Raw genomic sequence first — 16613 nt, 5'->3', positions numbered from 1 at the left:
TTTTCCTCCATCTAAGCAAAACTATAGCTTGTGTTAAAAAGCAGGTTTCCAAATGGGTTTTTATACTCCCGAGTTGACTGTGTTGATAGCAAGGGAACCACAAAGGTTGGGTGGCTCTAGTGAGGCTGGTTACCTGGTTGACTTGAGATTTTGCCTCTGTGTTCTCCTGTGTTGCCAGTTACCAAGGGAACGTGTGTTGTAGCAGTGTATTTTGTCAGCTGCTGAAGATCAGGAGGTACTGCATATAACAAAGGGCTTGTCAAGGTGAAACCCATATCTCAAGGTTCACGAGCAGTGATGAACCTGGGGCCCATCTTCAAGGACAGAGTCTTCCTCTCTGAAACTGACTTTCTGAGGTAGTCAGTGTGCCGTTCTAAAGGCAGATAGGAACAGGGTGTTGTAAGCTGCCCAGGATAGAATGAAAAGGACATTTTCACTCTTGAGTCCTCAAGCATAATCGCTGTCAAATTTAGGACTCAGGCTGGACAGCTGGCAATGAGGCATTAGCTTGGAACACTGACGGGGTAGAAGGAGTGTTTGGCAGGATGACCTTGCTTTGCACACTGAAAAACTGGAGTGCATTTAAACGTGATCTCTTCGTAGGCTGAAGAGTGGGGTGGCTGTAGCATTCATATCTGCGTGAGGTCGATGGAAATGTGCTACAGAAATTAAGGAAGAGACAGAGTGGTAGAAGGGTGTGGGCATGGAATTTGGAGTCATTGAATCTAAGTTCGGCTATTCCCGGACTAGGATGAAAGGGAATTTTGGAAAACGGAGTTGGATTAACTCCCATTCTATCATGTTTTATTTTTCCAGGAATATTCCATCAAACTGAAAATTCCACCTTTTTTTCCCCTTTCTTCTTCAGCCTTTTCTGTTGCTCGCGGCCCTGAGAAGGAAAAGAGATACGCAGAGAGCCAGGAGTCCAGGGCATCTACGAACTGCTGGTCGTCCATGAAGGTGATCAGGGCATCCTGATTTCTCGTCTTGGCCGGTGGGTTTTCCCAAAATTTTTGAAGGTCTTCGGATAAGAAATAGATGTAAAAGAAACAAAAGAAGAGCTGAAAGGGAAGGAGAAATGAAAGGGGAAATACAGCAGGGCGGAGAGCTATGCAAATATCGAGCGAGCCAGGAGGCAAGGGCTTCTGGGTGTCAGGAAAATGTTTTCTTGCCCGAAGAAAGGTTTCAAATCGGGTGAAGGTCGTCTTTCTGGCGTGCTTTTAGGCGCTGGGCGGGTTGGGTACAAGAGCGAGGCTGGAGACCTTTCGGTGGAGTGTAGGAGGCAGCCGAGGGCGGGCGAGGCTTGGTCCGAGGTTCTGAAGTGGGCGCGAGTGGGAAAAGGGTACTGTAGCGAAGGGTGAGGGGAGCGGTGCGAGTGTTCTTTATCGCTTCTCGGCCTTTTGGCTAAGATCAAGTGTAGTATCTGTTCTTATCAGTTTAATATCTGATACGTCCTCTATCCGAGGACAATATATTAAATGGATTTTTGGAACAGGGAGATGGAGTAGGAGCTTGCTCCGTCCACTCCACGCATCGACCCAGTATTGCAGTACCTCTGGGAACGGTGCACTTCCCTTCGGGGAGTAACTTGCTGTTGGCAAAAGAAGACAAGTCCTTATTCTCGTCGCTCGCCAGGACTTTGCGCCTCAAACTCAAGGTATCTTCCCCTAGAAATTAAACTTTTTTTGATTCAAAAAATATTTCACTTTTCCAAGTATATGTAAAAACAAGTTTTAACATTTGTTGGTTTTTTTCTTTAAGTTTTGAGTTCTAAATTCTCCCCCTTCTTCCCTTTGTCCTTCATTGGAAGGTAAATAATTTGATATGACTGTACATGTGCACTCATGTAAAACATATTTCCATATTTCCATATTCCATGTTGTGAAAAAAGACAGACAAAAATTTCCCAGAAAAATAAAGAAAATATTTAACAGTATGCTTGGATCTGCATTCAGACTTCTAGAAATTAAACTTGACTGTACCTACACTATAAGATAGAAGAGACTAATTTATTGCCAATGACTGTAGCTTCTGACATCAGCCAAATAATTCATGGGTTGACATTGTTGAAGAATGTGGATTTGCAAAATGTCTCCCATCATCTTTTTTTGGAGAACAATAAAGAACAGAGTGAACTGTGAGTCACAGCTAGATTAGTTTGACAATTATTTTAGTGGCTCAACAGTAGTATAGGCAACAATGGATTGACAAACTTGAAGAGTACTTGAAATAACTGCTGCCTCCTCAGCTTGTAATCCAGAAGGGCACTCTTTGCTGAATTGGAATTTCTTGCATTTTTCAAGACTAAATTGTTTTTCTTTAACTGATGCATGAAGTTTGGGTTCAAAGTGATAAATGTTGTTCTAGGTATAAGGCATCTAATGCGACACTTACTTTTCCTGTATGGTGGCACTATTGTTACCACTTAAGCAATGGCATAAACCATAGACAGCAGTATGTGGGTGAAGCCCTTTAAAGTACCTGAGGTTTGTATTAACCAGATCATTCCAGGCCCGAAAAAGGTACTTTGAGTTGCCCTGGTGAATTCCAATCCAAAGACTGATGGTCACAATCGTCCATGCAACAGTTCTATTAAAAAACAACCAGAACAAGGCAAAAATCCAAGCATTGAGGAGTTGTCTGACCAGCATCAGGTTAACAAGATCTGAACGTATATTGTGATATATTGGTCATGGGAACTCTTGGAGATTGGGGTTCCAAAAATGAAACTGTACTTTCAAAGTTTTTTATTTAATTTTGTTTTTCATTATAAACTTGAGATATATGAACATGTCAATATACAAAGAAGAGAAAGAGGATTGAATATGAATATGCTGTTGTGGAACAGCTGAACTGTTATTATATAGGTTTCTTTTAAAAGTCTGTGTAGTGTGTGTGACATTTGTGAGTAATGTTTACCCTAAGCTTTTGAAAACTTAATTGGTAAAATTTTGGATCAACTGAAAAAATAAAACATCGCTTTTGAAATCTCAGAATGCCTCGGTTTACAGTATTATTCTTTCCTACTGAATTTATTTCTTATTAAAACATGTAGTTTTAGTCTATGTAATAGTAACCAAACTGTCTTACTTGTTTATAAGTCCTTCTGAGCTTCTTTTTCCTGTTTTTAAAAATGCTTCACAGAGCTTCTTCACTTTGCTGATTTTGCTCATTTCAGCTGAGTCTACTCTCCCCCCTCATCCCTTCAATATCCAGCCATTCTTCCTTGAAAGCCTTCCTGACTCTGGCTTTGTTGGCAAACGCTGTTCCTGAATTGAGAATTCTCTAATTTAATGGGTTCTAAGAAAGATTAGAGCTGTCTAGCTAATCACCCCCTTCTAGAAGGGGAGACTTTCGGACTGGCTAATTATTGGACTGACTACTGACTTTTAACGTAATATCCTGTAGACACAATTCAGTCATGAGCAATGGAAGCCAGGAGAGTGCCAAAGACTTCTAGACTTGGAAGAGGTTCTTTGACCTGACTGGTGTGAAGACTAACAACAACAGATCTCCTACTCTATCCTCCCTCACTCCTGGGAATTTGTACCAGGAGTCATGAACTAAAGTGTACGTAAGACAGTGGGCCAGAATCCATCAATTCACCTTAAGCTAAAATTTCTTTACCTCTTGTATAGATCTGAGTTTTCACTCTCATTACTAGCCCTGTACTTCAAAGGCTGTCTGAATAACCTACAGGGACTGATTTCAGAATGAGGAAGTACAAAAGGGGAAAAAACCTTAATCCTAATTCAGTAATTGGCTATTAATATAAAATAAATAATCAGTTCTCTCAATTAGTATTTCTACTTAATTTGGTCTATCCAAATCTCCTATTCTGCATTGTTCTTCAAGGCTGGTAGTACTAGGAGAAGACTGACCAGCAAAAATAAAAAAAGAAAACACAAGAGGAGGCCTATTATTTGTTTTTAGGTCAGGCTGTCATTAGAGTCAATGTCTTTAGGAATGAAAAGGCTAGAGGACTTTGGGGCTCAAGGACGCATATTTTCTCACTTCTGAGCAGTTCTTGAGTTGGGAAGGATTTCTGCTGGGGTAGTATTACTTTTCCTAGGTGGGACTGATCCATCATTTCTGTAACATTTAATGATCAGGGAATAATTCATCAGCTAAGAGTAGTGATCTAATGGTGTATGACCCGCTGATATTGTGTTACTTGGCATCAGCAACCTCAGATCTCCCTGATGTAGCTGATGACATTTCATGCATCAGGAAACTTAAGAAACAAGAATTCTTTGCCCATAGAGATTCTATGTTTTTTGAAGCCACTGGGAGAAAGAAGCTAAAAGTTACAGGGAAAGCAAAGAACAAGAGAAAAGTATGTGGTTTTGAATTACATTGAATAATTTGTGGTCTGGACATGTAGTACATGACAACATGTGTGTGTTGTGTGTGTTTACAGACATAAATTAGTTTCATATACTTTCTAGCTATATTTGAGCTGATAGTGAACCAATAAGAAGATTCTATTAAATGATTACATATTGTACAACATGTACAAAAAAAGTGTATACAGAACATGCAAATTCCTACAAGATAATTTTGGTAGGGCTTCCCACCTTTTAGCAGAAAGGTACTGAATGAAACACAGGTTTTCATACATGGCCATTGTGTGTGTGGCTTGCTTTTGCTTAATCTTATTTGATACAAGGGAAGATTTTGGGAGTAATCAATTGCAGCAGCAAGGACCCTGACATAAACAGGAAGGTCACAGGTTCTTAGATCTGCTTTTCTAAAAGGAAAGCTACTTTTGAGGGGTCCACAATTTTCTTTAATCACATAGACCAACAGAGAAAATACAAGCAGAGGAAATAAAGACCAACAGACAGGGTTTCTAACCGTCTGACCATAAGCAATACATATATCAGAGATCAACAGACAGATCCATCTATGTGACCCTTACACACATGCATAGTTACCAGAGAGAGAAGCACCAAAACCTGGGTTTTCATTGGGCACTGGAACTTTCTTCCAAAGAGTAAGCCCCAAAGCAAAACCTCACCTCAGAGTACATATACATTTTTCAGAGCCAGAGGCTGCCCCCCTCAGTTACCCTAATGCCTCGTTAGGAATGAACAAAAGGTACCAGAGGCCTATTGATGGGTGGGGAAGGTCTTTAACTCTCATTGTAGGACTTCCTACAAAACAAGCCTCTCCTAATCTACTACGGCAGTGCTAATTAGGAAAGGAAAGAGAATCAGCAAGGACTGCTTCTTATTGACGCACCCAATGCAGGGATGAAGAAAACAGATACAAGACACGGAGGATGAGGGAATGCACTGAATTCGCTGGGTATGTGAAAAACACCAAACAAAGGGGAACTGCAACAGAGAGTCAGGTGTTCATGAGCAAGCCTCTGCCACTTCTCCGTATATGGAAATGTCCATGTTCCTTAATATTTGTCATTTATAATAATATAAAATTAGAATAAAAATAATTTTGGGAAGGGGTTCGAAATCTAGAAAAGCTCTATGTCCATAGAAGGTGATGCCTGAGCTAATTTCGTCGTGAAACAAACAAGGGATGTGAACAGGGGAGGGCGCTGCAGGCATGGGGGCTTCCCATGCAAAGGCCCGGAGAGAGGAATTGGAGAGGGTCCTGCGTGAAGAAGGGGAGGAAGGCCGGTTTGGCTGAACCAGGTAGAGCCCAGGAAGAGAAGTGATACTAGCGTAGTAAGTCTGGGCCCGGGTGTGCAGAGCTTTCAGTACCATCCGAGGAGTTTCCGCTTTATGCCAACAACATAAGGGCACACTGGAGTTGCCCAAGCAGGGAAGAATCGTTTGGCAGGGCGTGGAGATGGGCGAGGAGGAGAAAGGCTGGTCAGGGAGGCCACCGGGAGGCTAGGCCAGGGCTCGGACTCCTCTGGTCCCGAGACTGGGGAAGTTGTGGGAAGAGGCGTGGTTCGAGCGGGGACGGACTCGAAGGGGGGCGGATGGAGAACGGGGTCCTGGTAAGTTAGCTGGCCGCAGCACGGACGCCAGCCAGACGGTAAAGCGAGTCTGCGCTGCCTTCCGAGGGTGATGGGCCCCCTGCGGCACAAAGCAGAGCCTTTCCCGGGCCCAGTCCCCAGCCCCCAGTCACTAGGCACGTGGGTTTGCTCAAGGAAGTCTCCGGGAGCCTGAGTGACATCACAAAAGGAGGCAGTATGCAGATGAGGAGACGCGTGCTCTTTTCCCATGGTTTTCTCCCTCTTCAATACGTAGACCTGGAGGGTTTGCGAGAAGCGCGGGGGCTGCTCGAGTTGGCCATGACAGCGTCCTTTGGGGTTTTGGAGGGTCTTCTGTGAGGTAGGTGAAGTGGAAGTCCTGCGTGGGCAGCCGTATGTGTAACGTGTGTGTGTGTTGGGGGAGAGGGCGCGTGGGGGAAGGCGGAGCATACTTACCTGGCAGGGGTGATTCCATGATCACGAAGGTGGTTTCCCCAGGGCGAGGCTTATCCATTGCACTCCGGATGGGCTGACCCCTGCGATTTCCCCAAATGCGGGAAACTCGACTGCATAATTTGTGGTAGTGGGGGACTGCGTTCGCGCTCTCCCCTGACTCTAGTGTCCAACAAATAGATTTGCCAAGCTTTACTTGTGGGTAGTTTTCGTGCTTGGAGTGAACGGGATCCGGAAGTCCAAAACGCATAGTTTCTGTTCAGAAATTATGCTTTGGAATTCCGTTACTTACTTTTCTTCGTTAGCAATTTCGTTGCTTAATTTCGTTTTCCCTGTGGTTTTTTATTATGGTGAGAATGCGTTTTTCAATGCAATTTCACGGTTTTTTCAGTTATATTCGATTCTCAGTTTATGGTTTTGGTTTCTGATGACAAAAAAATTGGCCTTCAAATTTTTTAATAATTGTGCTTTATGTTGCGACATTTTTGTTTGTTTCTCTGTATTTACTCCGTGGTGAGACTCCAAATAGGCCTTAACCTCAAACTGTATGGTTCTTTCTGTAACTGATTTACATGGGACAAGGTTTCAAGTAAACCAAGAAGATTAGCGTCACGTTGTTCCTGAAGCTTTCTAGTCTATCCTATCAAAAAATCAAACATTTAAGTATCTAACTATATGCAAGATGCTGTGCTAAGCCACGGGGTACAAGAAGAAGCAATATATAGTTTGACTTCAAGGAACTTCTAAACAACATGCAAATACAAGGCAAACTAGAGGAAACCGGAGAAAAAATTGACAGAGGGAAAGCACTAGAATTAAGGGATTGTGTAGTTTCCTCTAAAAAGTGGGATTTTATTTGGGACTTAAGGGAAATCACTTAAGTTAGTAGTCAAACAGAGGAAGGGCCTTCTAGGCAGGGGTGGGAGACTGCCAGAGAACATCTAGAATCAAGAACTTGTTTCTAGGCCAGAAGGCCTATAATGTCACTGGATGGAACAGTAAGGTGTGAAACTGGAATGGTTGGAGGCTAGGTTAGGAAGTGTGCCTTCATTTAAGGAAAATCAGGGAAGGTCGAGGAGGGGAGGATTTAGGGGGAAAGATAGTAAGTTCTGTTTTGAACATACTGAGTTTAAGATGTCTACTGGACATCCAGTTCAAGATGTCTGAAAAGTAATTGGAAATGTGATATTGGAGTTCAAGTAGAGACATTGGGGCAGGAAACATAGATTTGAGAATCATCAGCGTAGACATGGCAATACAATCCAATGGAGGTGATGAGATCAACAGAAGTCCAATCCTTGATGAATCATACCTTGGGGCTCTGGCTAAGAATAGGAGGTTGTCCCTTCAAAAACAATGGAAATATGGATTTGGGAATTCATTCACATGGGATTGAGTTCATTATAAATGATTATATTTTTCAATCCAAGTAAGCCTGGGGATGGAGGAGACCATTTCCTAGGCTCTGGCAAGCCCTCCCAATAGAGACCCCCAGCCTAAGTGGGTACAACAGGACATCATTAGTAGGAGGTGAAGGGAAGGCTTGCAGTACAGATGTGTTAGATTTTAGGTTGTCCTGACCATGTTTCCTAGCCAGATGCCTCTCTTCTATGGGTTTTCACTCTTTGCACCTATGCTATATTTGTTGAAGTGTTCAAAAAAGTGTCCACATATTCAGGAGAGGGCTATTTCAGTAAAGACTTTTGCTTTGAGGTAATTATGACAAATGACAGGGTTTTTTGTTGTTGTTTAACAATAATTTGTTTTCACAATATAATAATTTTTTAAAAGTATCAAATAGCATTTTCTGAAATTCTGTACCAGTTATGACAAACCACAGACAAGTGAACTGCATATATATTAGACATAGGCTCATTTTCTTCCTAGTCATATGTATTCAGATGTTCGTTGTTGATTTGTTACTAAATAATTGATTTCCAAAGCACCAAGTAATTTGTGAGAGATTTACTTTGGTTTCCTTAACAAAGTACACATTTTACTGTGACTGTTTCTTTAAAAACAAATATATACATACATACACATATATGTGTGTGTGTCCATACATGCACATATATGCATACATATGTGTGTGTACATACATACATACATACACACACATACATACACATATACACTGAAATATTACATTTGCTGTGTATTCCGGTCAAAACCAAATATTTTGTGATCCTAACAATGCAAAGAACAATGATCAGAGGGGCACTTGCAGGGCACATACCCATTGTGCAAGTGATACTGTCAAAAGCAGTTACCATACTTTTTATAGGAAATAGTGTTTTATTCAGGTACTGTCCAAGATGTACATAATACCACTCTCTCCATTTCCTTTTCCGTTAGGATTGCAACTTTCTTAAACAGAACCATTCCATTAAGGCAAAAGATTATGCTTATGCCCATCAGAAAGTAATATTTTGCAGATATTTCTTAATATTCTGTGACTTCTTGTTCTGAACCTGAGAAGTCAAAAAGAACCCAGAAGCCAGGAAGAGTAAAAGCTTTCTAAAAGCAAAGAGAGTTAAAGTTGCAAGGTGTGCCAGTGTTTAAAAAAAAAAAAAGTTTACGTATTTTGTTTGTCCCGAAGTTGATCTAGTTTTGCAATGTTAATAGCTGTCATTCTCTCAAATTTCTCTTATGAGCTACATTACCTCCCTCGCTGGCAATGTGTTAAGACTCAGATTCTGATCAGATACCTCAGCATCAACTTGAAAGATCTGTACCAGATCTAAAACTATATTGTAAAGTAGCAATCCTCATCAACACTAAGAAATAGTGGTGGATCTGTAGAATAGGTTAGGTACACAAGACACAGTAGTCAATATCTATAGTAATCTATTGTTTGATAAACTCCAGACTAACATCTGGGATAAGAACTCACTATTTGACAAAAACTGCTGGGAAAACTGGAAAATAATATGGCAGAAACTAGGCATAGATCAACATCTTATACCCTATGTCAAGATAAAAGTCAAAATGGTACACAATTTAGACATGAAGGGTGATACTATAAGCAAATTAGGACAGCAAGGAACAGTTTACCTGTCAGATCTACGGAGAACAGAATCTATGACCAAACAAGATAGAGAACATTATGAAATGCAAAATGGATAGTTCTGATTGCACTAAATTAGAAAGACTTTGCACCAACAAAGGCAATGCAATCAGAATTAGAAGGGAAGCAGAAAGCTGGGAAACAATTTTTACACCTAGCATCTCTAATAAAGGCCTCATTTCTAATAGAGAACTGAATCAAATTTATAAGAATACGAGTCATTCCCCAAATGATAAATGGTCAAAGGATGTGAACAGTTTTCAGATGAAGAAATTAAAGCTATCTATAGTTATATAAAATGCTCTAATCATTACTGATTAGAAAAATGCAAATTAAAGCATCTCTGAGGTACCACATCACACCTATCAGACTAATTAACATGACAAAACAGGAAAATGATAAATACTGGAGATATGGGAAAATTATAAAACTAAGGCATTGTTGGTAGAGTTGTGAACTGATCTAACTATTCTGGAGAGCAATTTGGAACTATGCCCTAAGGGCTATAAAACTGCACACCCTTTGATCCAGCAATACCACTAGGGCAGTATCTCAAAGAGATCATAAAAATGGGAAAAGAACCCACATGTACAAAAATATTTATAGCAGCTCTTTTTGTGGTGGCCAAGAATTGGAAATTGAGGGGATGCCCATCAATTGGGGAATGGTTGAACAAGTTGTGGCGTATGAATGTAATGGAATACTACTGTTCCATAAGAAATGATGAGCAGGCAGATTTCAGAAAAACCTGGACTTACATGAACTGATGCTGAGTGAAGCGAGCAGAGCCAGCAGAACATTATACACAGCAACAGCAACACCAACCTTGTACAATGACTGACTTTGATAGACTTAGCTCTTCTCAGCAATGCAAGGATCTAAGACAATTCCAAAAGACTCATGATGGAAAATGCTGTCCACATCCAGAGAAAAATCTATGGAGTCAATGTAAATTGAAACATACTATTTTCTTTTTCCCCCTTTCTTGTGGTTTTTCCCTTTTTGTTCTGATTTTTCTTTCGTAACATGACTAATATAGAAATATGTTTAATATGATTGTACATATATAGCCTAAATCAGATTGCATGCCATCTTGGGGAGAGGGGAGAGGAGGGAAAGGGGAAAATTTTAGAACTAAAAATCTTATAAAAAGTAAATGTTGAAAACTAAAAATAAAATTTTTAAAAAATATCCAGCCAAAAAAGAGTTAAGATTGTATAATGACAAGTGAACACAATCAATAGTTATTCACAGACACTGAAACTGATGTGAAAGGATCAAATAAATATGCCTGTTAAAACAAAACTATACCTCTAAATTACTTCAGTTTTTAACCAGAAGAAAATTGATGTAACCTTTGAAGCAAGCCAAAGGAGCTGAGGTGGCATTTAGCTGTTTTGGTCTTTGTACCCACATTTCCTACAGCCATGGCACATAATTACCTCCCGCTGGATAAAACTGGTGGGATTTTTTTCGGGGGGGGTGGGGTGGTGGTGGGGGGAGAAGGAGGTGGCATTCAGATCCTTTTATGCATAACCATAACTGCATCATTGTTATCAAAGGAACTGTTAAAGCCTTTACAAACATATTTCATTACAAGATCTACACCTTTTAGATCTCATATTGATCTACTGCCTCTTTAATATCCTTAATTTTAAAAGTGGTGAGCACCTTGAGGAAAGTGCTTAATTCAGGTTCTAAACTGCCTGCTTCTGGGTATGGCCTAGAGGGTCTTCTCAGAGCTGCTTGTAATTTGGATAGTCTCTTCCCCAGTTCCAGGCAGGAGTCCCTTTTTAGCTTCCTCAAGCCTGGCCAGGCCTAGCCCTCCATCCCATCTTCCTCCTCCATGAATTTATTCTTTTCATATTCATCCACATCCATTTTCCAGAACTGGATGGACAACACTGTGTGTTTTGACATCCCCAAGCCAGAAAGCCACCGTGCTGCTGCTGCTGAGGTCTCTGTGGTTATATTTCTTCCGCCCTTCTGGATCACAGGCTTCTGCTGTCTCTTTATCTTTACTTCACCCTATTGCACTGGGTTGTCCATCAACTGACTCAGTATTAATAGTGCCACTTCCTCCATGAAGATTTCTTTTTTTTGGAGGGGGAAGGCAAGGCAATTGGGGTTAAGAGACTTGCCCAAGGTCACCCAGCTAGTAAGTGTCCAGTGTCTGAAGCTGGATTTGAACTTGGGTCCTCCTGACTCCAGAGCTGGTGCTGTATTTACTGCCAACTAGCTGCCTCATGATGATATAAAAAAACAAACAAAAAAACAGGGCCCTATCTGGCCCTATGTTTGCTGTCTACTCAATCACCGCCTCCCTCCCCCCCCCCCAGATTCATTAAAGGCAACAAGCAATTATGGGATGCTTATGCCTAGAAATTCAGATGAACTCTCCAAATACAGACATAAATGACCTCCCCACCAAAAAAAAAAATCACATGATTTTTCCCAGTCAAACCTCTATCTAGTAATACATTTGATTTCCTTACAAATTCTTCATGTCCCATTTTTGTATTATAATTATTTGTATACATGTGTTGTGGCACGAAAAGAGATTAGAAAAGTCTTTGAAGGCAAAGATAATGTCTTATTTATCTATTGTCTACATGTAAATGGTTTGTATAGCAGTGTGTACTTGGTTTATATTAATGTAGTAAAGTAGTAATAAAGTGAATATTAATAAAGTAAAATTTGCCACATCAAATAAAGTCACAGTATACTGTTAGATGCTGAAAATATGCTGATTGGTTTTCCTACCTTATTTTTAAAAATCTGCTACACAGCATGGCTTCCAGGGGATGGGTTAGGGGGGAGGTCAGAGAAATGAAACCTGTATACAAACAAAAGGTTCACTGTTGACATGCTTTGGGGTAATAGTGCTGTCCCTTGGTCTCTGGAAATGCAACAAGGGGAAAGGTTGTGTTGGAGAGGTTGAGTCAGAAGGCACTAGCTCCTCAGTAGATTTCAAAAGGACAGATAACTGCCATTCTCCTCTTCTTCCCCTCCCCTTAACTTTAGGCTTGGTACTCTTTAGACCTTTCTGTGGTGGTGATGGGCAAGGGGAATGCACCTCTCCTCCAGCTCTCCCCACTACCTACCACTGCCATTATAGCAACTACTTCTATATGACTTTCATTTGGTGCCTAGATGAGCTTGAGCCCTGGATCTCTGACTCTCTTTTAGCAAGATCAGTTTAAGAATTTTTGCAGAGAAGGTGATGGAGGATTATGAGCAATATTACCCCATAAAACTGAAGCAGTAGAGGATAAAACAGATTTAAAGAAAACATAGCTAACAGAGGCCCAACCAGGACCAAAGTTGGAGGATTCTCTAGAGACAGTGAGGTCTTCCAGATCCTTCTGTCTGCAGATGATAACTGTGCTGCTTCCAAGCCCTAGACTATCACAGAAACTCCTAGACAAGCACCATTACCTGTCCAAAGAATTTGATCTGGCAGCCACCCACGTATACAAAACCAAATAAATGGAAAACATCTATTGCCAGATTATAGTATATCCTAAGACATCCGGCCTTATAATAGCTATCCATCAATGTACATGGAATATGTCCCAAAGATATTAACTTAAAACTGCCCTAAAACCTTGGGGAAAACCTGTATATTCGTATTTATCTTGAACAGGCACTGCAAATGAAGAAAGTATTAGGTCTGGACCTAAAACAAGAGGAAGAGAGCAGGTCAGATAGTCTTCGGGGATCGAAAAGCTCCTTTAATGACCCCAAACTTCCTGCAGGAACAGAGATGCATCTTTTCAGTAGAGATCTCCTTAGTAAGAAAACTTTACTAAGGCAGGTTAGCACCTTGCCAACAGTACTGAGAAGTTAAGTGTCTTACCCAGGTCACATGTATCAGAGGCAGCACTTGAACTTATATTTTCTAGGCCCTGAATTCAGCTCACTAAGATGCCAGGGGGTGATAGTAATAGAAAATAGAAAAGAAGGAGAAGAGCACCAATTAAATAAAAACACAGAAGAGAGCAGAAGGTACTTTGGAAGGTGGAATAGTTAAGCAGGGCAGTTTGTTAATAATGTGCTGAATTTACTATGTACTTAAAAAAACTCAATCTAAACCAAAAAGACCTCACAGCGTCATATTCAATCCTCTTTCTGTTCTTTTGTAAACTGAAATGTCAAGTTGATTTTAAAAAGACCCAATGACATTATCTTCCTGCTCTGGGCAGGAGTGACAGACTGGACATGAAGAATGAGAAATATTTATTTGTTAGAGAGCTTCTCCATTAAGAGGGAATTAGTGGGTAGTGATAAAGATGTGACAAAAATAACAAAAGTATCCGTAAAACAAAAAAAAAAATAGAGAACAAAACCCAAAAGTTCAGAAGGGGAACCAAATAAACACTGAAATTTAATTACTACCCTTGTTAAAAAACATTAAAAAAAACCTATGAGTCATAACATCATTGTTTGTTTTTCTTTATATATTCAAAGGTTTGTTGGTCCATATGGCAGGCGCTGGTGAACAGAGATTTCCCTAGGTTTGAAGTCATTTTGGGGATGAACTCCAGGCATTCATCCCTCTAGCCACCTCTGACAGTACCCGTTAAATCCATAATGGAAAAAACAAAAAAAGGCAAAAAACAATTGTTTTAAATAGATCAGTTTACAAAGGAGAATACTTGTGAAAAGCTACAGAAAATACATTAACCATATACCGTACAGATTGTGTCTCAGACAAGCAAAAAATCAGAGAAAGATCTTCCTTCCCTAAATATGAACAAAAAACAAAAACAGATAAACAAAAAGCAGCACCTTCCCCAAAGAACAGGCTCACAGCTCCATCGACGACACGTACACAGTCCTCCCCATGCTGCCCAGGGCTTTACCATGATCATCTCATTTCATAATATAAGAAATAAGCCTATACCCTCCCCAAAAATCAAGGAGGAAAAAGACTTCCATGTACATCTATATTTATCGACTTCTTACTTTTGTCAACACTGCCTGGGAAGAAGGCTTTTAAAATCGTTAGAATTGCTAGGGCGGCGGAGCCCAGGGCCGGGGAGGCCGGCCCCCCGCGGTGAGGGCTGCGTAACCAGGACCCGGGACGCTTCTGTGCAAAGCGGGGCAGACCTGTCCGACAGACGGGCGGACGGAGGGAGGATGCAGACAGACTCGTACCTCTCCGGTGATGGCCAAGGCGGACGTTGTTTTCCTAAACTATGTTTTTTCCACGTCTATTGTTTTCCTCTATTATGTGATAATAACTTCCGACGGTTTTATTTTCCAGGTTCTTAAAAAGCTGGATCGTTAACGGTGAAGGGGGTTTGGGGAGGGAGAGTCTAATGATTGTTAACCGAAAAGAATAAAAATTAACAAACTAATTTTTTTTTAAGGAGCACTATGCCTGATACGCGGCAGGCGTTTATTAAGTGCTTACTGACTAAACTTTGTAAAAAGAAGGCGCTCCAAGCACGGAGGTCTCGCCACTTCCGGTCCCCGCGGGCGGGGGCGCCTCCCTCCTCCCCACAGCCCTCGACCACGCGCTCCCCGGGATGGGGGCCTAGGCAATAACCAACGGGTTTTCAAGGCCTCGTTCCCAGGGGATGTTCACATCCGTCAACACCGCCGAGACCATCATCACCATGGCGACGAAGGGCAAGGGACGCCAACCAACTGTCGCAAATCGGCCAAAGCCCGCCCCCGTCGGCAGCGATCGCCGCCGGTCAAGCGCACGGGGAAGCTCCCGACGACAGCCCAACAGCACATTCGCCGCAAGAAAGGCGGCCCCGGAGCAGAAGAGCGCCCTCTGAGCATTTCCGCACTTTCGTCAGGAGTCAGGTCCTTCCGGCCACCCGACTCGGTCGGCCTCCTGGGTAACATCCACATCCACTTCCGTTTCCGCCCCGAGCAGGCCAATAGGATTGCGCCCCGGCCCTCCGGCCCTTCCTCCCCGTGAGCCTCGTGCCGGCGCGCGCTTAGCTCCGTTCGGCTCCGGCAGCTTCTTCTCTGAGAACTCTCGTCCGTCTCCTCCGTCTCCTCCCGCGTCCTCGGTGTGTCCGAGAAGCCGAAGAGAAGCCCGGCCCCGCGTGAAGCAGACTTGGGAAGCTCCGGCCCCGCGCCGCCGCCGCAGCCGCCTCCTCCTCCGCCGCCGCCGCCGCCATCATGGTGAACGTGCCCAAGACCCGGCGCACCTACTGCAAGAAGTGTGGCAAGCACCAGCCGCACAAGGTGACGCAGTACAAGAAGGGCAAGGACTCTCTGTACGCGCAGGGCAAGCGGCGCTACGACCGCAAGCAGAGCGGCTACGGCGGCCAGACCAAGCCCATCTTCCGCAAGAAGGCCAAGACCACCAAGAAGATCGTGCTGCGGCTCGAGTGCGTGGAGCCCAACTGCAGGTCCAAGAGGATGCTGGCCATCAAGCGCTGCAAGCACTTCGAGCTGGGAGGGGACAAGAAGAGGAAGGGACAAGTGATCCAGTTCTGAGCTGCCCCGGGAGAAACGATTAAAGTGTGGAAGCTGCCGCGTTTACGTGCCTCGGCCTCGTGTTTGCTGGGGGTGGGGCGGGGGAGGGGGGAGCCGCGGGGTGAAGGGGGGCGGGGTGTCCCCTAGGTAGGGCGGGCAGGAGCTGGTGACGGATTGGGGGGTCTGGGTATCCGGGAGGTGGGGGGGATGGCTTCCCTGCAGTGAGGAGGGGTGTGGGGGCGGGGGAGCTTGGGGAGCAAGATCAGGAGTTCAGGTTTCGGACTCGAGGAGTTGGAGGCGTGGGGAAATTCAGTATTTTGTGCTAAACCTCAGGAAGCCCAGGGCCGGACATGTGGATGGGGGCAGGGGGAGCATCTGCGTAAAGAAAATAACTGGAACCCGGAGCTGGTGAGACCCAAGAGAAGAGGTGCCAGGAGGGAGCGTCAGAGGACGGGCGTAGGGAGTAGGTGGGTGTGACCTGGAGGAGGACCCCGCAAAGGAGACTCAGAAGTAATCAGATGTGGTCTCCAGAAGAACCGGGAGGCAGTGAAATCATGAAAACCTGTTGTTTTTGTGAGACAGAGAAGTGCATTGTTGAAGGTATATATAGCTTGGTCTCATGTTTGCATTTTGAGGGAGGAAAAAGTCTGTGAGCAAACCGAGAGTGTGGTGTTAAATTTTTCCCAGGTAGGGAGCTAGGTCCAT

At 43.0% G+C, this 16613-nt stretch overlaps 1 protein-coding gene, 1 long non-coding RNA gene and 2 other non-coding genes across 4 annotated transcripts in view; all 4 read left to right on the top strand.

Moving 5' to 3' along the window:
• The window catches only part of LOC140506371 (uncharacterized), a 129475-nt gene extending 127772 nt beyond the window's left edge, over positions 1-1703 (top strand). The window contains exon 5 of the long non-coding RNA XR_011967902.1: positions 869-1703. This is a non-coding gene — a long non-coding RNA (uncharacterized lncRNA). The remainder of the gene's footprint in view (positions 1-868) is intronic.
• Positions 1385-1575, top strand: LOC140509437 (U2 spliceosomal RNA). Its single transcript, XR_011968753.1, has one exon. It is a non-coding gene; the product is annotated as a U2 spliceosomal RNA (small nuclear RNA).
• A 4689-nt stretch (positions 1704-6392) lies between the features above and the next one.
• On the top strand, positions 6393-6556 carry LOC140509352 (U1 spliceosomal RNA). The gene has a single exon (XR_011968680.1). It is a non-coding gene; the product is annotated as a U1 spliceosomal RNA (small nuclear RNA).
• An 8823-nt stretch (positions 6557-15379) lies between these two features.
• Positions 15380-15972, top strand: LOC140506370 (large ribosomal subunit protein eL42). Its single transcript, XM_072613497.1, has one exon. It carries the CDS (start codon positions 15609-15611, stop codon positions 15927-15929), a length of 321 nt encoding a protein of 106 aa, XP_072469598.1. The 5' UTR covers positions 15380-15608; the 3' UTR covers positions 15930-15972.
• The last annotated feature ends 641 nt before the right edge of the window (positions 15973-16613 follow it).

Source organism: Notamacropus eugenii, chromosome 5 (assembly GCF_028372415.1).
Source record: "Notamacropus eugenii isolate mMacEug1 chromosome 5, mMacEug1.pri_v2, whole genome shotgun sequence".
Taxonomy (NCBI): Eukaryota; Metazoa; Chordata; class Mammalia; order Diprotodontia; family Macropodidae; genus Notamacropus; species Notamacropus eugenii.
Note: the sequence above shows the minus strand (reverse complement) of the source record. Positions and strands in the feature narration are given on the sequence as shown.